The sequence below is a fragment of the Panthera leo genome, chromosome B1 (assembly GCF_018350215.1).
Source record: "Panthera leo isolate Ple1 chromosome B1, P.leo_Ple1_pat1.1, whole genome shotgun sequence".
Classification (NCBI taxonomy): Eukaryota; Metazoa; Chordata; class Mammalia; order Carnivora; family Felidae; genus Panthera; species Panthera leo.
The window spans coordinates 184446719-184463617 of NC_056682.1; the positions used below are offsets into that span (position 1 = coordinate 184446719).

The following is a 16899-nucleotide window of genomic DNA, read 5'->3' on the forward strand; positions in this document are numbered from 1 at the left end:
CTGCTGTGCTAAAGCGTCCGGTGGCCTCTAGCCAGCATGTGGCATCCAAGCACTTGGAATGTGGTGAGGGCGAGTTCAATGTGCTCCCTATGTCAAGTGCACACGGGATGTTGAAGAAAGAATGCAAAATATTTTGTCAATGTTTACGTTGATTATGTATTGAAATAATACTTGGGATATAGATCCTTTAAATTTTAAAAACAGTAAAGCCAATGAGTTAGGAGGGTTTTTTTGTTTGGTTGGTTTGTTTTTTTGTTTTTGTTTGTTTGTTTGTTTTTGCTGTTGTTTTGGTTTTGGTACGTCTGTACTGCTCAACTCAGCACTTCAATCTCCAAATCCTTGCATTACATTTTTCAGGAAAAGGACCGATACATTCGACAGTTAGCAGAGGTGGAGAAATGAAATCGCACGATGGAAAAACTGACAACACTTAACAGAGGCCCATCTTATAAGCCCTACGGCTAATTTTCCCTTCCTCAGTGGGTGTAAAAGTCTGGACAAGTGCCACACAGGATGTCCGTATTTTGTGGTCCCTGTCTTCTCGAAAGACTAGCTTCAAAACAAACGAGATGGAACTCACCCCCTAAAAACACTAAAGCACACCAGAACAAAACAGATCCTTAGCTTCTGGTACTCTCTGAACTAAGTGACGGACAATCTATAGCTAAGAAAGATTACTTGTCCGTTCATTCTCTCTCTCCAAACTTACAGAATCATGCCATTTATCACATTACCAACCAAGGAAAACGCTGGGGCTGCCAGCACCAGCTAACCTGGAAAATCCCCAAGGCTACCCGGCAGTATCGGTCACGAGATGCACTTCTCCTAAACCACAAGTCCGAGGGAAAAGCTTCCTTCTGATCTGCCCAGGACCAAAACCTAGGAAAGAAGCTCCATAAACAATATATAATCCCTCAGTGGAGCAAACTCAAGCCTCGCTTTCTGTCCACACAACATCTCTATTAAGTGATGGAAATGAGTGGGCATAATCTTTGACTCCAAGGATCTGGGAGACCGAGACAAGGCTGAGGTCACCTTTCCTTTTCCTTCCCCCAGCTTTTTTTTAGGGGAAGAAACTGAGGCTATGAAATCGTCCAATGGAGAAGTGGCAGACCAGCCTGATCCTAGAACCTGTGTTCTTAATTACCTTGATACTATGTACTCTGCTATAAATTATTCAGATATGTAAAATGCTACGCATACAGTAAGCACTAAACAAATATGAGCTGTTGTTAGTAGTGCCACATGACTATTATTCAGACTTTTGCTTGACAACTTTCCCCTTTTCCATATTTAGATTTTGCATTATGGATTCGGATAGCCTACCCGTTCAAAAATAAAACAAATGCTACAGTCATACACTGTTTTGTGCATGTTATATAAACCTCCTTTCCCTCCAGTCATTATTTGAAGTAGGCTAATGTTCTGACAAGGGATGATTTAGCAAACTTAATGAAGTCTAATGTCTGGATGGCAAAGTCAGTGAAGCTGTGTGTGCCTGTATACAGAATTTGAACAAATTTTCTTTGGCTTATCCACTTACAAAAAGAACTAAACACGAACCAGACCTCACTAGAATATATAGTTAACAAAAGCAGAAGAATATGTTCACTTGTTAATATGAATAAACAAAAATTTCCGGAGATAAATTTTTCACCTGAGTATAAACTGAACTGATTGAGTATAAATCAATTGTTTTGTTTTGCCTTAAAATTCAATTGACCTAGTAGCTGTTCTCTAAATTATAGGTATTTATGTAATGATAAAAACGATTAACCACAAGAGGGAGCTTGCATCATTCCAGTTCAGGAGCAAAGGCAAATTAAACTCAGAAAAAAACAAATTAATATAAGACAGCTATGAAATATCTTTTATGCCATACATGCTAAAATATAAAATTTTTTTTTAATGTTTATTTATTTTTGAGAGAGAGAGAGAGAGAAAGCATGAGCAGGGAAAGGGTAGAGAGGACACGACACACAGAATGTGAAGCAGGCTCTAGGCTCCGAGCTGTCAGCACAGAGCCCAACACAGAGCTCCAACACACAAACCACGAGATCGTGACCTGAGCCGAAGTTTGACACTTAATCAACTGAGTCACCCAGGTGCCTCTATTAAAATTATTTTTTACAATTGTAAAGAAAAAATTTTACCTTGTCAATTTCATTATGAAAAATTTTTGAAAGAAATACCTGAAGATAACTGTCAACAGTTTAGGAGTCTATTCTGAGAAAAAAGTAATACTATTTAAGACTTATCAGGTAGGGGTGCCTGGGTGGCTCAGTTGGTTAAGTGTCTGACTCTTGGTTTAGGCTCAGGTCATGATCTCACGGTTCGTGAGTTCAAGCCCCAAATGGGGCTCTGTACTGACCACTTAGAGCCTGCTGCTTGGGGTTTCTCTCTCCCTCTCTCTCTGCCCCTCCCTGGCTCTTTCTCTCACAAAATAAACATTAAAAAAAAAGACTTGGGGCACTTGGGTGGCTTAGTTGGTTAAGCGTCCAACTTCAGCTCGTGATCTCATGGCTCATGAGTTCAAGACCTGCTCAGGCTCTGTGCTGACAGCTCAGAACCTGGAGCCTACTTCAGATTCTGCCTCCATCTCTCTCTCTGCCTCTCCCCTGCTCACAAACCATCTCTCTCTCTCTCTCTCTCTCTCTCTCTCTCTTTCTCTCTCTCAAATATAAATAAACATTAAAAAAATATATTTAAAAGAAAGACTTATCAGGTATACCACATCCTAATGGATTTGCTCCTTGAATTAAACTTGATAAAATCTAGTACTAAAAAATACTAAATGGTTTCCCTCAACGAAAACAATATAATACTACCAAGCAGACTAGCCAGGGCTGTTGAAGAGCCAACAAAGAGCCTACAATATATAACTAAAATGCAAATTCAGTTTCCATGTATCATAAGATCACAGACCAAAGTCTGAGCATGTTACTAACTCCGTTTGCAACCAGAATTACCCAGTAAATGGTGCAACAATCCCAGACCAATAGTTTATTATGTTGTACTTTATTCTTTTTAACGTTTATTTATTTGAGAAAGAGTGCGCGTGCGTGTGTGTGCATGTGTGTGTGCAAGCGGAGAGAGACAAAGAGAGGGAGAAAGAGAATCCCAAGCAGGCTCTGTGCTGTCAGCACAGAGCCCAAAATGGGGCTCACCAACCATGAGATCCTGGCCTGAGCCAAAATCAAGAGTCAGACACTTAACTGACTGAGCCACCCAGGCACCCCGAGTTGTACTTCAATTCTCAAAGGTTTCTAAGAAAAACTCTTTTATAAGATTCTTCAATACATTTCTTAATTTAGAAACTTCCATTTCTACCCTGGATTACTTAATGGAAATAATTGTTCAAAGTAAATTTGATAAAAAGTAATGGAAAAGTAAAACAGTAGGCAGAATTCAAATAGCTGGACCTCAGTGGAAAAAAATAATTGCCACTGTCCAAAAAAATAAACAAATGGACAAGAATTCTAATACAATTATAAACAGTTACAATAGCATCAGATATTTCTAATACTAAGAAATATTTTTTTATCACAAGTTATAAGATAGCTCAAAAATTTTATGCTGATCCCAATTCTCATGTAATGTTAAATTTGGCTATCTGGTTTTCATAACAATAAAAGAAGAAGACTCAATAACTATCATTCCTTTTAGGTTTTTTGGTTTTCTTAAGTATTATCATTCAAATCAGCCCAGTTGAAACAGCAGTGGTTTTTCTAAATACACTGTGGTCACTGGGATAACTTTGTTCTCAGTTATAACCAACACCAAATATTGGCAGAAGTGAAAATAATCATAGAAAACAAATGGTAAAAATTAAAATTTTACATATTTAAATATTAATACGTCTAAATTTTTTTTCCAAGTCTGCAGAATTTAAAGAGATAGCTTCCATTTTCCAAGGTGTTCACTGTGGGATTACAAATCACATTCCATCTGAAATGCCTTCTCCAGCCTCGCCTATCACGTGTCTGAATCCCAGCTGCCCTGACTAAAATATCATGTTGGTCGATAAAGCCTGAACTCTCAGGGGTGCCTGGGTGGCTCAGTCGGTTAAGCATCTGACTTCGGCTCAGGTCATAATCTTGCAGTTTGTGAGTTCGAGCCCCGCGTCAGGCTCTGTGCTGACAGCTCAGAGCCTGTTGCCTGATTCAGATTCTGCGTCTCCCTCTCTCTGCTCCTAGCCTGTGCGTGCATGAGCGCACTCTTTCTCTCTACCTCTCTCTCTTCCCAATCTCTCTCAAAAATAAACATTAAAAAAATATATATAAAAAACAAAGCTTGAAATCTCTCCCCACAAATTATAATTTCACATGAACCACAAAAGATATCAAGTTGATCAGTTTCTATCTTGTATTTTGGTTATTTTCATGTCTTAAATGTTAGGCTTTTTCACTCATCTTCATGTCCTCACACTACTGTCTACACAAAGGTACGTAACAGTAAAAATACCCAACAATCTCGCACTTCTGAATCCCCCAGTGCTCACCTTTGTGGACTGCTTTATACGGATCACACAAGGAAAAGTTGTTTCTAGTCAATAAAAGAATTCAACTTACTTGATCACTTTCTTAGATGCAGTGATCTGAGGACAAGTACTACGTTTATGATCTAATTCACCACAAATAAAGCAGCCATCTTTAGGGGCCCCGCAGGAATGATCTGGAAGAGCACAGTGACCGCAAATGCTACAGTGGATCCAGGCTATAAAATAAAAATTCAGTTTTGGAAGAAGTTCATTTAATGTAATTTTTCATTTGACCAACCTTTATGATAGAGAGGATGAACAGTGTTTACTTGAAATTACCGTGACTGGTTTGCATAGTTGTTCATACTTTGGCTAAAGAGGCCAAGGTAAAGAGTCGGAATCCCACATAAACCAGCTAACTTCTTTCTGATACATGGCAACAAATGCAGCCCTTCAAGGAGTCATGAGCTGGAGCCACTGACACCATGGGGGTTGGCCGAGGGACACAGAGCCCTATTAAAATAAGCCAAACCAGGGCACCTGGGTGGCTCAGGCGGTTGAGCATGTGACTCTTGACTTCAGCTCAGGCCCTACGCTGCCAGTATGGAGCCTACTTGGGATTCTCTCTCTCTCTCCCTCTCTCTGCCGATTCCCCACTGCACCACCACCCCCCCCCCCACCCCGTTCCTCTCAAAGTAAATACAGATGTTAAAAAAATAAAATAAATTAAATTAATAAAATAAAATAAGCCAAACCAAATGCCACACTGAAATAGGTTACAGTCATATCTCCCTATAAAGGAGAGAGTGTGCATTTTGGTAACTGCAAAAACTACAAAGCAGGTAAGATCAATGCAATTAAGTTTTTTTCTCTTATAGATACAATTAAATAAAAACCCTATCTGGGTGAAGAAAACCGCTGAAATGTTTTCATAGGATGTCAAACTCTAAGTCTAAATACTTACAAGGTTTTACACACTTTTTGCAGAGAAAGCAATGGTTCCACTTCCTGCCATCCTACAAAAATAATTTTTAAATTATGTTTAATGTATCATAAAAATCAAGTTCCACAATTAAAAATTAAAATGTCTTATTAAAATCTGTGTAAATTATTCACTCCATATTTCTCACTTTCCTGGGCTTCCCAATTAAATACTTTGATTTTAATTGATGCATTTCTCCACTCAACTCAAAGGCCGCCTTGATGGGCCCCAATTTCCTTAACTGGAAAACTAGGGGATTTATCTACATGATCTTGAGTTCAAGCAATCCATACTGCACAAAGAAGGACTCAATGAAAATTTCAAGAGAATTAATGATTCATAACTTTGACATGTCTATGTGGTGTAATCCTTAATAAAATTCGTATTTAAGAATTTTAGATAATTTAGAAAGATAGAGATTACAGGGTACTGTCTGGGTAATGTTAAATCCGGGAAACAAAACTACCTAGAAAAATGTATAAGACACTTTCGTGTATAAGGCACATGTCCCATTTAATGAGAATTATAAAGAACAGACTGATGAATCCCAACAGGCTGAGAAATGGAATCCTGTCAGCCCCGAGACACCTCCCCTTTCTAATCCAGCAAACCCTCCCTCCCCATTGAGTAACACCTACTCTGCTTCCTGGGATGGTCATTTCCTTGCTTTTGTCTATTTTTTACCACTTATGTGTGCCTCTCTAAATGATAAAGTTTGGTCTTCCTCATTTTGAGCTTTATATGATCTGGGTGTAATTTTTTTCTCTTAAATAAAGAACACAGAGAATTTCTAAACTGATTGAAAATACATGTAATCAGGTGTGCTGCCACAGTTAAAAACAAGTATAACCTGTCATAAAATTATGGAGTTTTGAAAACTGTACTTTATAATAGTTACAAAAATATAGCCTTTCCTTTGGAGAATGATTTGTGTATATTACCCAAACTGAACTTCCTATGTTCTTTCTGACTGGATTTAGCTAAAACAAATAGGCCAACTTAAGTGTCATCCCACCTCTTTAAAACAATAAACAGGAGGTGTGTCCCTACAGTCCTTCCTTATCTGCAAAAACTGGCAGAGTACCTGGGGCCCCTGGGTGGCTCAGTCGGTTGAGTGTCTGACTTTGGCTCAGGTCACGATCTCATGGTTCACGAGTTCGAGCCCTGCACCAGGCTCCATGCTAACAGCTCAGAGCCTTGAGCCTTCTATGGATTCTGTGTCTCCCTCTCTCTCTGACCCTCCCCTGCTCACACTCAGTCTCTCTCTCCCTCAAAGTAAATAAACATTAAAAAAAAAATTTTTTTTTAATTAAAGAAAAAAACGAATTCATCCATGCACAGCCCTTAGGAAAGGGCCTGGCACATAAAAAGTGCACAGTATGTTATTAATACTTCATTACAATACTGATGGCATCAATAGTTCCGTATTTTACCTAAAACACCTTAAATTTATCCCCAACACAATTCAGCACTCATCTCACGCCTTATTTAAAATACTTCTAATTTTAGCAGTCATACAGTCCCATAGCAAAGTGAATTCAAATAACCACTAACGATGATGAACGCAAAGGCTGTTGTACTTTATAATTAGACATAAAATACTCTATTAATGTACATTTAGCAAATGATAATATGGTAATACAAATTATAATATTATCAAAATAACCTTAAGCAAATGTAATGGCTAGTAAGCTAAAATAAAACTAATATATTTGAATAAAAATGCATTCTATAGGAACCTATACCTTGGATGTGCAAGAATTACAGTGCTCACAGTGTTGATTCTCTAGGGAAACATATCGTTGACATAAAGGGCAAAATCTAAGGAGGAAAGAAACAGACTTAACTCAGCTGCATATTCTCATGAAGATTCACAGAGTAGATAAATGGCACTTGTTACAGAGGTTGGGTGTAATCCAAATGCAATTCAATATAAAATATAGACCAAATTTAAAAGTAACAGAAGAACTATATGAGTCAATATGAGAATCATTTTAATGTTAGATATATGGAACTTTATTTTCAGTGACTCATGTATTTCAAGGTCCCACTATGATCTTACCTGTACCCTTCTTCACTAGGAAGGATTATTTTGCTGGGTGGGATATTGGTGAAAATACGCACAGGAGATTGTTTTCGACCTGTCTTTCCATGTTTATAAAGTGCGTGATTATCATAATCTACCTAGAAAGTTAAAAAAAAATTGAAAAAGAACATTTACTCAAATGAGTGAACATCTATGAAGATTCTTTACCAAAAAAGAACAACTGATGCCAAGATAGGAGTTAAACCAAAGTATTTAACAAGAAACTATTCTTTTTAATTGTTTTTAACGTTTGTTTACTTTTGAGAGAGACAAAACGAGTGGGGGAAGGGCAGAGAGCAAGGGAGACACAGAATCTGAAGCAGACTCCAGGCTCTGAGCTGGCAGCACAGAGCCCAATGCGGGGCTCGAACTCACGAACCGGTGAGATCATGACCTGAGCCAAAGCTGGGTGCTCAACCGCCTAAGCCACCCAGGGGGCTCTTACGAAAAAATTCTTAAAAGCAAAAGTTTACTTATTAATCAACAGCCTCAGAGAGGCCTCTGTGGCAGTGAAATTTCATTACAGAAAAGGCAAACTTTGTTATGATAAGTTCATATTGCCCAGTATTGAGAGAACAACTGTAATCTTTTACCCAATACAACAGACTTCACGAGAAGGACTACTAGGTAATTAAGAATTTGGCTTTTGGCACTAAAAAAATTCCACCCCTGAAGACGCGTGCCTGTCAGGTGTCAGGTCAGCGAGTCTCAATCCAGCCTTACTTTGGCCCTCCACCATTCACTATGCGACCTCTCACGTCCTGGTAGAGCACAGGTTCAGGGACCAGACAGTGGCTCTGCCACTCACTTGTTGTGACCAGAGGCACCTTCACATAATCCTCACCTGGAAAAGGAGGTTACCGATTTCTGCCCCAGGGGTGCTGTGAAGGTTACACGAGATAATGTGTGTAAAATACTGAGTTCAAAGCCTGGCATGTGGTGGAGACAGAGAAAGATGGAGATGAAGAGAGAGTCACAACTATAATTGTGACTATTTCAAACATTTACGTCTCCTCAACACCCTGACTCGGCTTTCAGCCTTGGCAGCTCATCCTGAAAGTAAGCTGAAGCCAACAGGCACGGCTTCTATAGGCTTCTTGCTCCCGCCTCCTTCTCCAACCTCTCTGTCATCCATATGCATTCTCTCTTTGGCTTTAAACCTGCTCTGAATCCACCTGGTCACTAAGTCCATCTTTCTCTAGATCAGTAATTCTCAGGTGCGATGCCTGGATTGGCAACACCAGCACTGCCCCTGAGATCTTGCTAGAAAAGCACATTCTCCCCAGCCTAAGACCTAAGAAAACAGAAGTTCTGGGGGTCAGGGCCTGCAATCTGCATTCTCTTTTTTTTTTTTTTAACAGGAACTATTTATGTATGTATGTATTTATTTTTGAGAGACAGAGACAGCATGCACATGAGCAAGGAAAGGGCAGAGAGAGAGAGAGAGAGAGAGAGAGAGAGGAGGACAGAGCATCCCAAGCAGGCTCCATGCTGGCAGCAGAGAGCCCGATGTGGGGCTTGAACTCACGAACTACGAATAATGACCTGAGCTTAACCGATGGAGCCACCCAGGCACCCCCACCCCCTGCTCCACAATCTGTAGTCTTAACAAGCCTTCCTGGCACACTAAAATTTGAGAAGCGTTGTTCTAGATTATCCGCAAGAATACCATGAGATTTTTATAAAGTCAATACAGGCAGAGCCCAACTTTCAAATAAGTTAGACTGAATTGTTTGGATTCTAAACAAGAATACACTTAAGAATTTCATAGAAGAACTGGCTTGCAAGCTAGCTATTTAATAAACAAATCACAAAAATATAAAGACTTAATGACAATGGAAAGAGAGGGCCTTTAATGAGAAATTCCTGAGCTCTCTGTATGGCCCTGCTGTGGCTGGCTATCAGACTAACAGATGAACAAGTTCAGGAAGACTCATCAATAAGCTTTAGCAGTGGGGGGAAAATAAGTGGCACATGAGGAGACCCAGCTAAACAAGGGACAGTTGGGGAGGGGGCGGGGACAAACCCTGGGGGTTCTGGTTAACTGTCAGCATGGTAAGTCCACGGTCTGGCGTGACGGTGTGAGAGCTGACACGGGCTCACAGCTGCCCTATGCAGAAGTGTAATATCATAACAAGGAAAGGATGAAGTTAGATTACATTTGAAGCCCTGCATTCAGTCACTGCATATGAAGAGAGACGCTGATAAAACAAGTTCATTTCTACCAAAAGTAGTGAATGAATGAATGAATGAATGAATAGGATTTGTAGTTTAACGTAATGGGGGTGGTGTTTACTCAGAAAAGCGAACACTGGGAAGATCTGATAGCTGTTTTATAACTGAAGGGGTGTCAGTGGAATCGAAATTAGACTTAGCCTTTATTGCTCTGGAGAATAGAAGTAGGACCAATGGTTAGAAGTTAATAGGGAGCATATTTTATCTCAATATGAGAAAATTTTCTAACGATTAGAGCTATTAAATAAATTGAGTTGCCTTGTAAGGCTGCAGGACTTTGCTCACTGAAAGCATTCAAGTGAGGCCGGTGACTCACTTAGTAGAGACGATTATTATGGTGAAAAGTTAGCCTATGTTACACCCCTCATGTTTCTTTCCAACTTTAAAATTCTATGAATATATGTCACCTATTAGAGGCTAAGATACAAAAGTAGGTTTTACTTCAAAATTACCTTAAAATATTACTGTAGTAGTTTTCTTTTAAACCTATTTAAATTCATAATTTCTCCCTAATACACTCCTCTATATACTCAATAAAAACATGATACCTTATTAAATTCAACAAAGATATTTTGAACATTTATGAGTATCATAAGAAAGAAAAAACCTTCCCAAGAGAACCTCAGGAAGATCTTCAAATGTTGGAAAAGAGGACCTTAGAAAAATTTCTAAGAAATGGAATATTCGAGGCAATACAACGGATGGCAGATAGAAGAGAGGGAAAAAAAAGAACAATCTCTTTATGGCTACCCCAGGAGTTGGAGAATGTATGTGTCAGGAAGGTGGTTGATTGCTTGATTTTGCATAACCTAATTGAGATTATTATTATTTTTAAATGCGGGTTTGTTGTGCTAATTAACTATAAACATATGGTATGTAAAATGCATGCTGCTAGGGTAAATTAATGTACCTCTAACATACATCCATATTTCATAGCTTCATCCACACAAATAAACGTCCTATGGAAGGAAGCGCTGTAAAGCAAACACAATTTTGCAAATTGCATATCACTAGTGGTAGAGCTGATACACCATTTTCCCATCATTATCTCTGACATTTCACTCACAATGATGATGAGAGGCATTTTCAAATAGAAAATTTCTCCCATGGAACTGATTAATGTGATGAAGTACTGTATAGAAATGAGGGAAAGCACAAAATCTCTGCAGTTCTTAACTTTTAATTTTATCTATACGCAAATTTCTTCTGTAACACGAGACTGGAACTGGTTATACAGACACCAAGACGTTCAAGTCACCAGACATTTATTTTGCACCTACTATGTCCTAGGCATCCCTCCGGGAAACAAAGATTAAAAAGACACAGTACTTGTATTTATTTTCCCAATTCCCTAAGGACTATAATCTATTTATTTAATTTCAGTGTTTCAAAAGGTCTGAAGTGAACTCTTCAGCTCCATCAACCAATTTCCACCAGAGCAATAAGGTCTTTTAGTCATATTCCCCATATTCCATGTACCTCTTATTTAAAATTATAGGGGTGCCTGGGTGGCTCACTCAGTTAAGCATCCTACTAGGGCTCAGGTCACGATCTCATGGTTCATGAGTTCGAGTCCCGCGTGGGCTCTGTGCTGACAGCTCAGAGCCTGGAGACTGCTTTGGATTCTGTGTCTCCCTCTCTCTCTGACCCTCCCCCACTCACACTCTGTCTCTGTCTCTCTCTCTCTCTCTCTCACTCTCAAAAATAAAAAAAAAACAAAAAAATATTTTTAATAAAATAAAACATTATATACATACAATATATATTATATGTTATATATATATATATATATATATATATATATATATATATATAATCCCCCTTGTCACTCCAAACCCTTTACATGTTTGTTTATTACATATCAAGTTTTAAGAATTTCAGTTGCCATCCTGTAAAATTTGCAATCATTTGTCAGGAATTCCTGTCAAAATATCTTCATTTCTGAACATGAAAATAAAAATTTCAAAACACAGTTTAACACAGGATGATTTTTTTAAAGATAGCTTAAAAAAAAAAGCGAAGTTTGTACTTATAACAATCCAAACAAATGTCCCAGATGAAGGAGAAACAAGAGATCGTTGCATGTTCGCAGTGGAAGGGAAGTGAGGTGATCTAGTTCAGATGCGGTAAATACAGGACCCGAATGCCACTACTCCCTGACCCTGTCCCTGTGGCAGACATCACTAATCAATCACACACTACTCGCTGCCACTCGGCATGGTATTCTCAACAAATTCTCCAGAAAGTCACTACCAATTTATCAGGCTTACCACTAAAGCACTAAAAGTGTAACTTATCTGCCATCTCTTTTCTGATTCAATCATTTTATTTTATAGGTAAGGAAACAGAGACCAGGAAAGATAAACTGACTTCTTCCAAGATTAAAGAGCCTCTAAAAGGCAGTATGCTAGGACTCACACTTCTGACTGTGAATCAAAATTTCTTTTCATTATCACATCCTTCCTTTCTAATCTGCCCTTAATAGAACTTTTAGTTTTCTAGGTCTTTGATGATTATTTTATTCTGTAGTCATCAAGTGCTTTATCATTGAAGAGTCTGACTTATATTTTATGAAGATTTGCAGCATTTCTGCATTCTTCTTACCCAGAAAGTATTAAAGTATTTCAAAAAAAAGAGATTTAGTGATTTTTTTTTTTTTTTTTTTACTGTATTATGGTTTGGGAGCTTATAATCATCTTGGGCAATGTGAAAAAGAAGGTCTAATCAAAGTCTATGGCAAAAGACCTGTGAAGGAGGACAAGAGACTTTCAAAATTTCATTTGATGCAGGCAGCTAATATACAAGAAAATAAATTACCACAAAGTAAGGTTAAAATAACAAGAGAAAGAAAAGAAAGAAAATAAAAGTGTCAGAAAGGATAATAACAGTAAATCCAGAAAAAAATCAAAAGAAAGAAATAAAGAAAAAAAGAAAAAGAAAGAAAGAAAAGAAAAGAAAAGAGAAAAGAAAAGAAAAGAAAGGCCATCAAGGTAAGATACAACAAATAAGGTTTATAAACACAATGGGAGATACGGTGAAAACAATTTCTCCATCTGAGCATATAAAGGGCAGTAGTGTTCTGATCTTTAGTAGAAATCAGGAAAAACAAAGATTTTTCTTTGTTTCACAGATTGTATTCTAATTTTCCTTTTCAAAGTTTGGCTTTCTCTTTACCAAAAAGACTACTTTTTACCCTGATACATATGGCCTAATTAGAAACTTTTTCACCAATACAATGAATTGTATAATTATCGTTTTTTTAATGTTCATTTATTTTTGAGGGAGAGAGAGACAGACCGAGAGAGAGAGCGCACGTGTGCAGGGGAGGCGTAGAGAGATGGCGAATCCCAAGCAGACTCGTCACTGTCAGTGCAGAGCCGGACGCAGGGCTCGATGTCATGAAATGTGAGATCATGACCTGAGCCGAAATCAAGAGTCAGACGTTTAACCAACTGAGCCACCCTGGCTCCCCTGGATAATTATTTTTTATAAGCTTGGACCTTGGAACGATTTCTCAACAGCGAGACTCCAGTATTCCCACAGGTTCCTTCCTAGTAACACAGGCTGTCAAAACAAACAATGACTGGTTTCTCCACAGTAACCTCTCTCATCCACTCTACTCTTGATCTGCCTTCTTTGGGCTCCTTGCCATTTCAAACTCCTGCCCTTAGTGAAAACTCATCTCTAAAAGTGTATGGAAGGGCGCCTGGGTGGCTCGGTTAGGCGTCCGACTTCGGCTCGGGTCATGATCTCGCGGTTCGTGGGTTCAAGTGCTGAATCAACCCGCTTCAGATCCTCTGTTTCTTCCTCTCTGTGTCCCTCCCCTGCTCACGCCCTCTCTCAAAAATAAACAAACATTAAAAAATAAATAAATATGAATGGACCAGTTTTCTGAGGGACCTTACGTTTTGCAAATTTAATGTTTCAGATACTGTACAAAAAAACAAAAAAAAAAGCCCGAAAGAAGAGTTTTACCCCCACCTTGGGACTGTCTGAATGGTGACAATAAAGTGATGGTCACAACAATGCTGAGACCAATAGCCTTTAATCTACATTTGCTGTGCGTCAGGGACGAGGCTAAGCCTTTTTGTGTGTTATATAATTCTCAAAACCTTATTGAGGCAGATAGATTATTACTCTGCTCATTTAACAGGTCACATGGGCTGCAGAGAGTTAGATAAAATGTACAGGCCTAGCTAGTAAGGGGCAGAACCAGGATTAAAACCCAGTTCCTTTTCAACTCTGGAGTTCACACTGGTTTTCAGACAGTTATTTATTCAACGTGTATAAGGCACCTACTATTGTGCCAAACATCGTGCCACATGATTCTTCACTGTCAAAGGCAGCAGGCGCTCCTGCCAACTGAGAAGTTTCCTTGGTTAACATCTTTAGGATATGGCCGCTATCTCTGCTCTGCAAATGTCCACACTAGAGGCACCTCTCAGACAAGAAACAGAAAACTGTGTGTCCTAAAAAGGAAAGTAAACCGGAATCGGGAAGAATTATGACATGGACTTTGCCTAAAGCAGAGCTTGAGAATTCAAGGTTAAAATGGTTTGTGCTATGTACGCTTTTGGAAAGGAACCTGGTAATATGGTTCAGAAGCCATAGAAATGTCCACTAAATTCGATAACATAATGTTTGGAATTCTATTTCGGTTTTGGAAATTTATTTTAAGGACGTTATGTAAAATATGGAAAAAATTATTTGAATAAAAGGTGTTTATGGCAGTGGTATTTATAGTGCCTTAAAGGTGGAAGCAATCTGAGTCCAAAAAAAAAAAAAAAAAAAGAATGCTAACAATTGATAACATAACTTGCTAATGAGATAATTTAAAGTGATTAAAAGCATAAAAACTATGGCGCTACATTTACAAATGTACACGTACATAAGACACAGGGGGGAAAACAGAATTCAGATTTGTCTGCTATGATGACAAACACGGAAAATTATGATATTTGCTATTTGGGATAGAATCACAGGTAGGGTCTATCCTCTCATTTTTGGTAACACTGTTTCTGAAAGAAACATAACAACTTTTTTCATATGGTAATCTTCATCATTCTCATGATAAATGTCTTCAAGATTAGAAAGCTCAGATCCAAGCACTAGCTTGTAACAAGTAGGGAAGACATTTTCAGTTCTATGGCTGAAAAGCCTTCATAAAGGTAGTCCGTTGCTCAGCAGCTCAAATAGAAAAATATCACTACAAAAGAGGAAGCAGTGGCCACTTGGTGACCACACATGGTGATGGTGACAATCGGGTTAACTTCAGAACCCAAGGGAATGAATACAGGAAAGTGGACATTAAAGCAGAAGGAGTTGAGGGCAGAGATGGGAGGGCGGGCTGGTCAATTCCACCCTGAAATCAGCACACTCACCCCCACACACAGACCTCAGCATCTCTGCCTCTCTGACATGCTGCTACCTGGGATACGCCTCCCTTCAGAGTACATGACATGCCACCAACCAGAAAAGCGACTTACTTCTCTACAACCTCTGAACAGACAAAAATCCCCGTTCCTAACAATGACTCTGAGGTTCTGTGGCATCTTCTGGTGATGATAAAGGTTAGGTCAGTCGGTCTAAAACCTAGTTACACTGCAGAATCACCCGGAAAGCCTGGGAAAATATGGTTTCTTCGGGCTTTACTCTCTAATTTTGATTTAGTTGGTTTATTTTGGTACCTAAGAATCTATATTTTTAATCAGCGCCCTAAAATTACAATTAGGAACCTCTGGACTAAGCTACGTATGGTACAATTTTAGTGTTTAATACAGCTTATAATATTTTCATATGCTAAACCTGATGGATAGTCTGATCACAATATTTACTTAAGCATTCCTCGGTCATGCCCGAAAACAGAATATTTACTATACCTGGTAATCCAGCATGCAGAAGCTTGGAAAAAACTGACGAATTCGGGATTCAAAAAAATAGGGGAAAATCCAGAATACAGGTAGTTCTTTGTGACTGCTATCTAATGGATCAAAAAAAAAAAGGGGGGGGGGCGGAGAAAATAAGAAATTTAAGTTAAAAAAAATAAAACAGCTATAATTGAAAAACTTCTGATACTGGGAGAAATTGCAAACATTCAATGCATTTAAATCATACAAAAGAAGAGAATGTTCACCAGACTGCCATTTACAACCTGATCTTTCCCAAGAGCCAGTGGAAATGTTCTTTTAGATCTAAACACAGCTATAAAGGAAATGTAAAAGGAATCCTTACACACATATCACTCTATTCCAGTAAAGGCAAAGATATCACCAGTAAAGTGGGAGATGAAAGGGAGCATCACGTGAGGAGCAAGGTGGCTGTGCTGTGGGGCAGGAAGCACGGGCCAGAAGGCAGAGGCCAGAAGGCAGAACACAACTCTGCCACAACTCGTTATGTGCTTTTCCGGGGTGAATCAATTCTTTCCCAAATCATGGAAGATTCTTAAAAACAATTTTATCCACATTAACTTTGATGACAGACTGGGGATATGGCTGTTAATTGCAGAGCACCCAGTAGAGGCTGAGCACAATACTAGGTACTTTCTATACATTATCTCCTTACAATAACCCTTACAGTTAGATGTTAACAACCCCATTTATAGCCAGGGCAACTGAAGCCATAAGATTTAGGTATTTTGTTCAAGTTCATGCGGCCAATAAGTGGCAGAACTGAAATTCAAGACCACTGAGCTCTTTATTGCTTCCCCGATAACCCTGACTTTATCTATTCTGATAAGTGGACTTAAGATCTGAAAATAAGTGGAATACTTAACACTGTAAGTCATGTTTTAGATTTCGTTTGCATTCTCTCTCCAAAGCACAAGCACAATTAACGAAGAAGCCTGGCGCTCTTACAGTTTATCAACTTGCAAGCTGGAAGCTAAAAAATGATTGTGCCAACTAATTAGATAATGACATAAAATACTTCAAAGGCCTAAGCCACTTTAAAATGAATAATAACCCCCCGCCATTAACGCACCTCTATCTACGTGGGTATCTATCACTGATAACCACTGTAAGGCTAGCGCACGTCCGATCTTTCTACCCCAATCTTGGCACAGTTTAGAGCTCTGGGCCACAGGCTGGGTGACCTCCAGGAGCTTTGGGCAGGACTTTA

General features: G+C 38.8%; 1 protein-coding gene across 1 annotated transcript in view; it reads right to left on the bottom strand.

The window, feature by feature from the left end:
* Window positions 1-16899, bottom strand: part of ZCCHC4 (zinc finger CCHC-type containing 4) — a 50046-nt gene that overhangs the window by 466 nt on the left and 32681 nt on the right. The window contains exons 8-12 of the mRNA XM_042936769.1: window positions 15663-15763; window positions 7525-7646; window positions 7208-7283; window positions 5445-5496; window positions 4572-4716 (exon numbers count right to left, since the gene is read on the bottom strand). Of these exons, the coding sequence (XP_042792703.1) occupies window positions 4572-4716; window positions 5445-5496; window positions 7208-7283; window positions 7525-7646; window positions 15663-15763 (496 nt within the window). The remainder of the gene's footprint in view (window positions 1-4571; window positions 4717-5444; window positions 5497-7207; window positions 7284-7524; window positions 7647-15662; window positions 15764-16899) is intronic.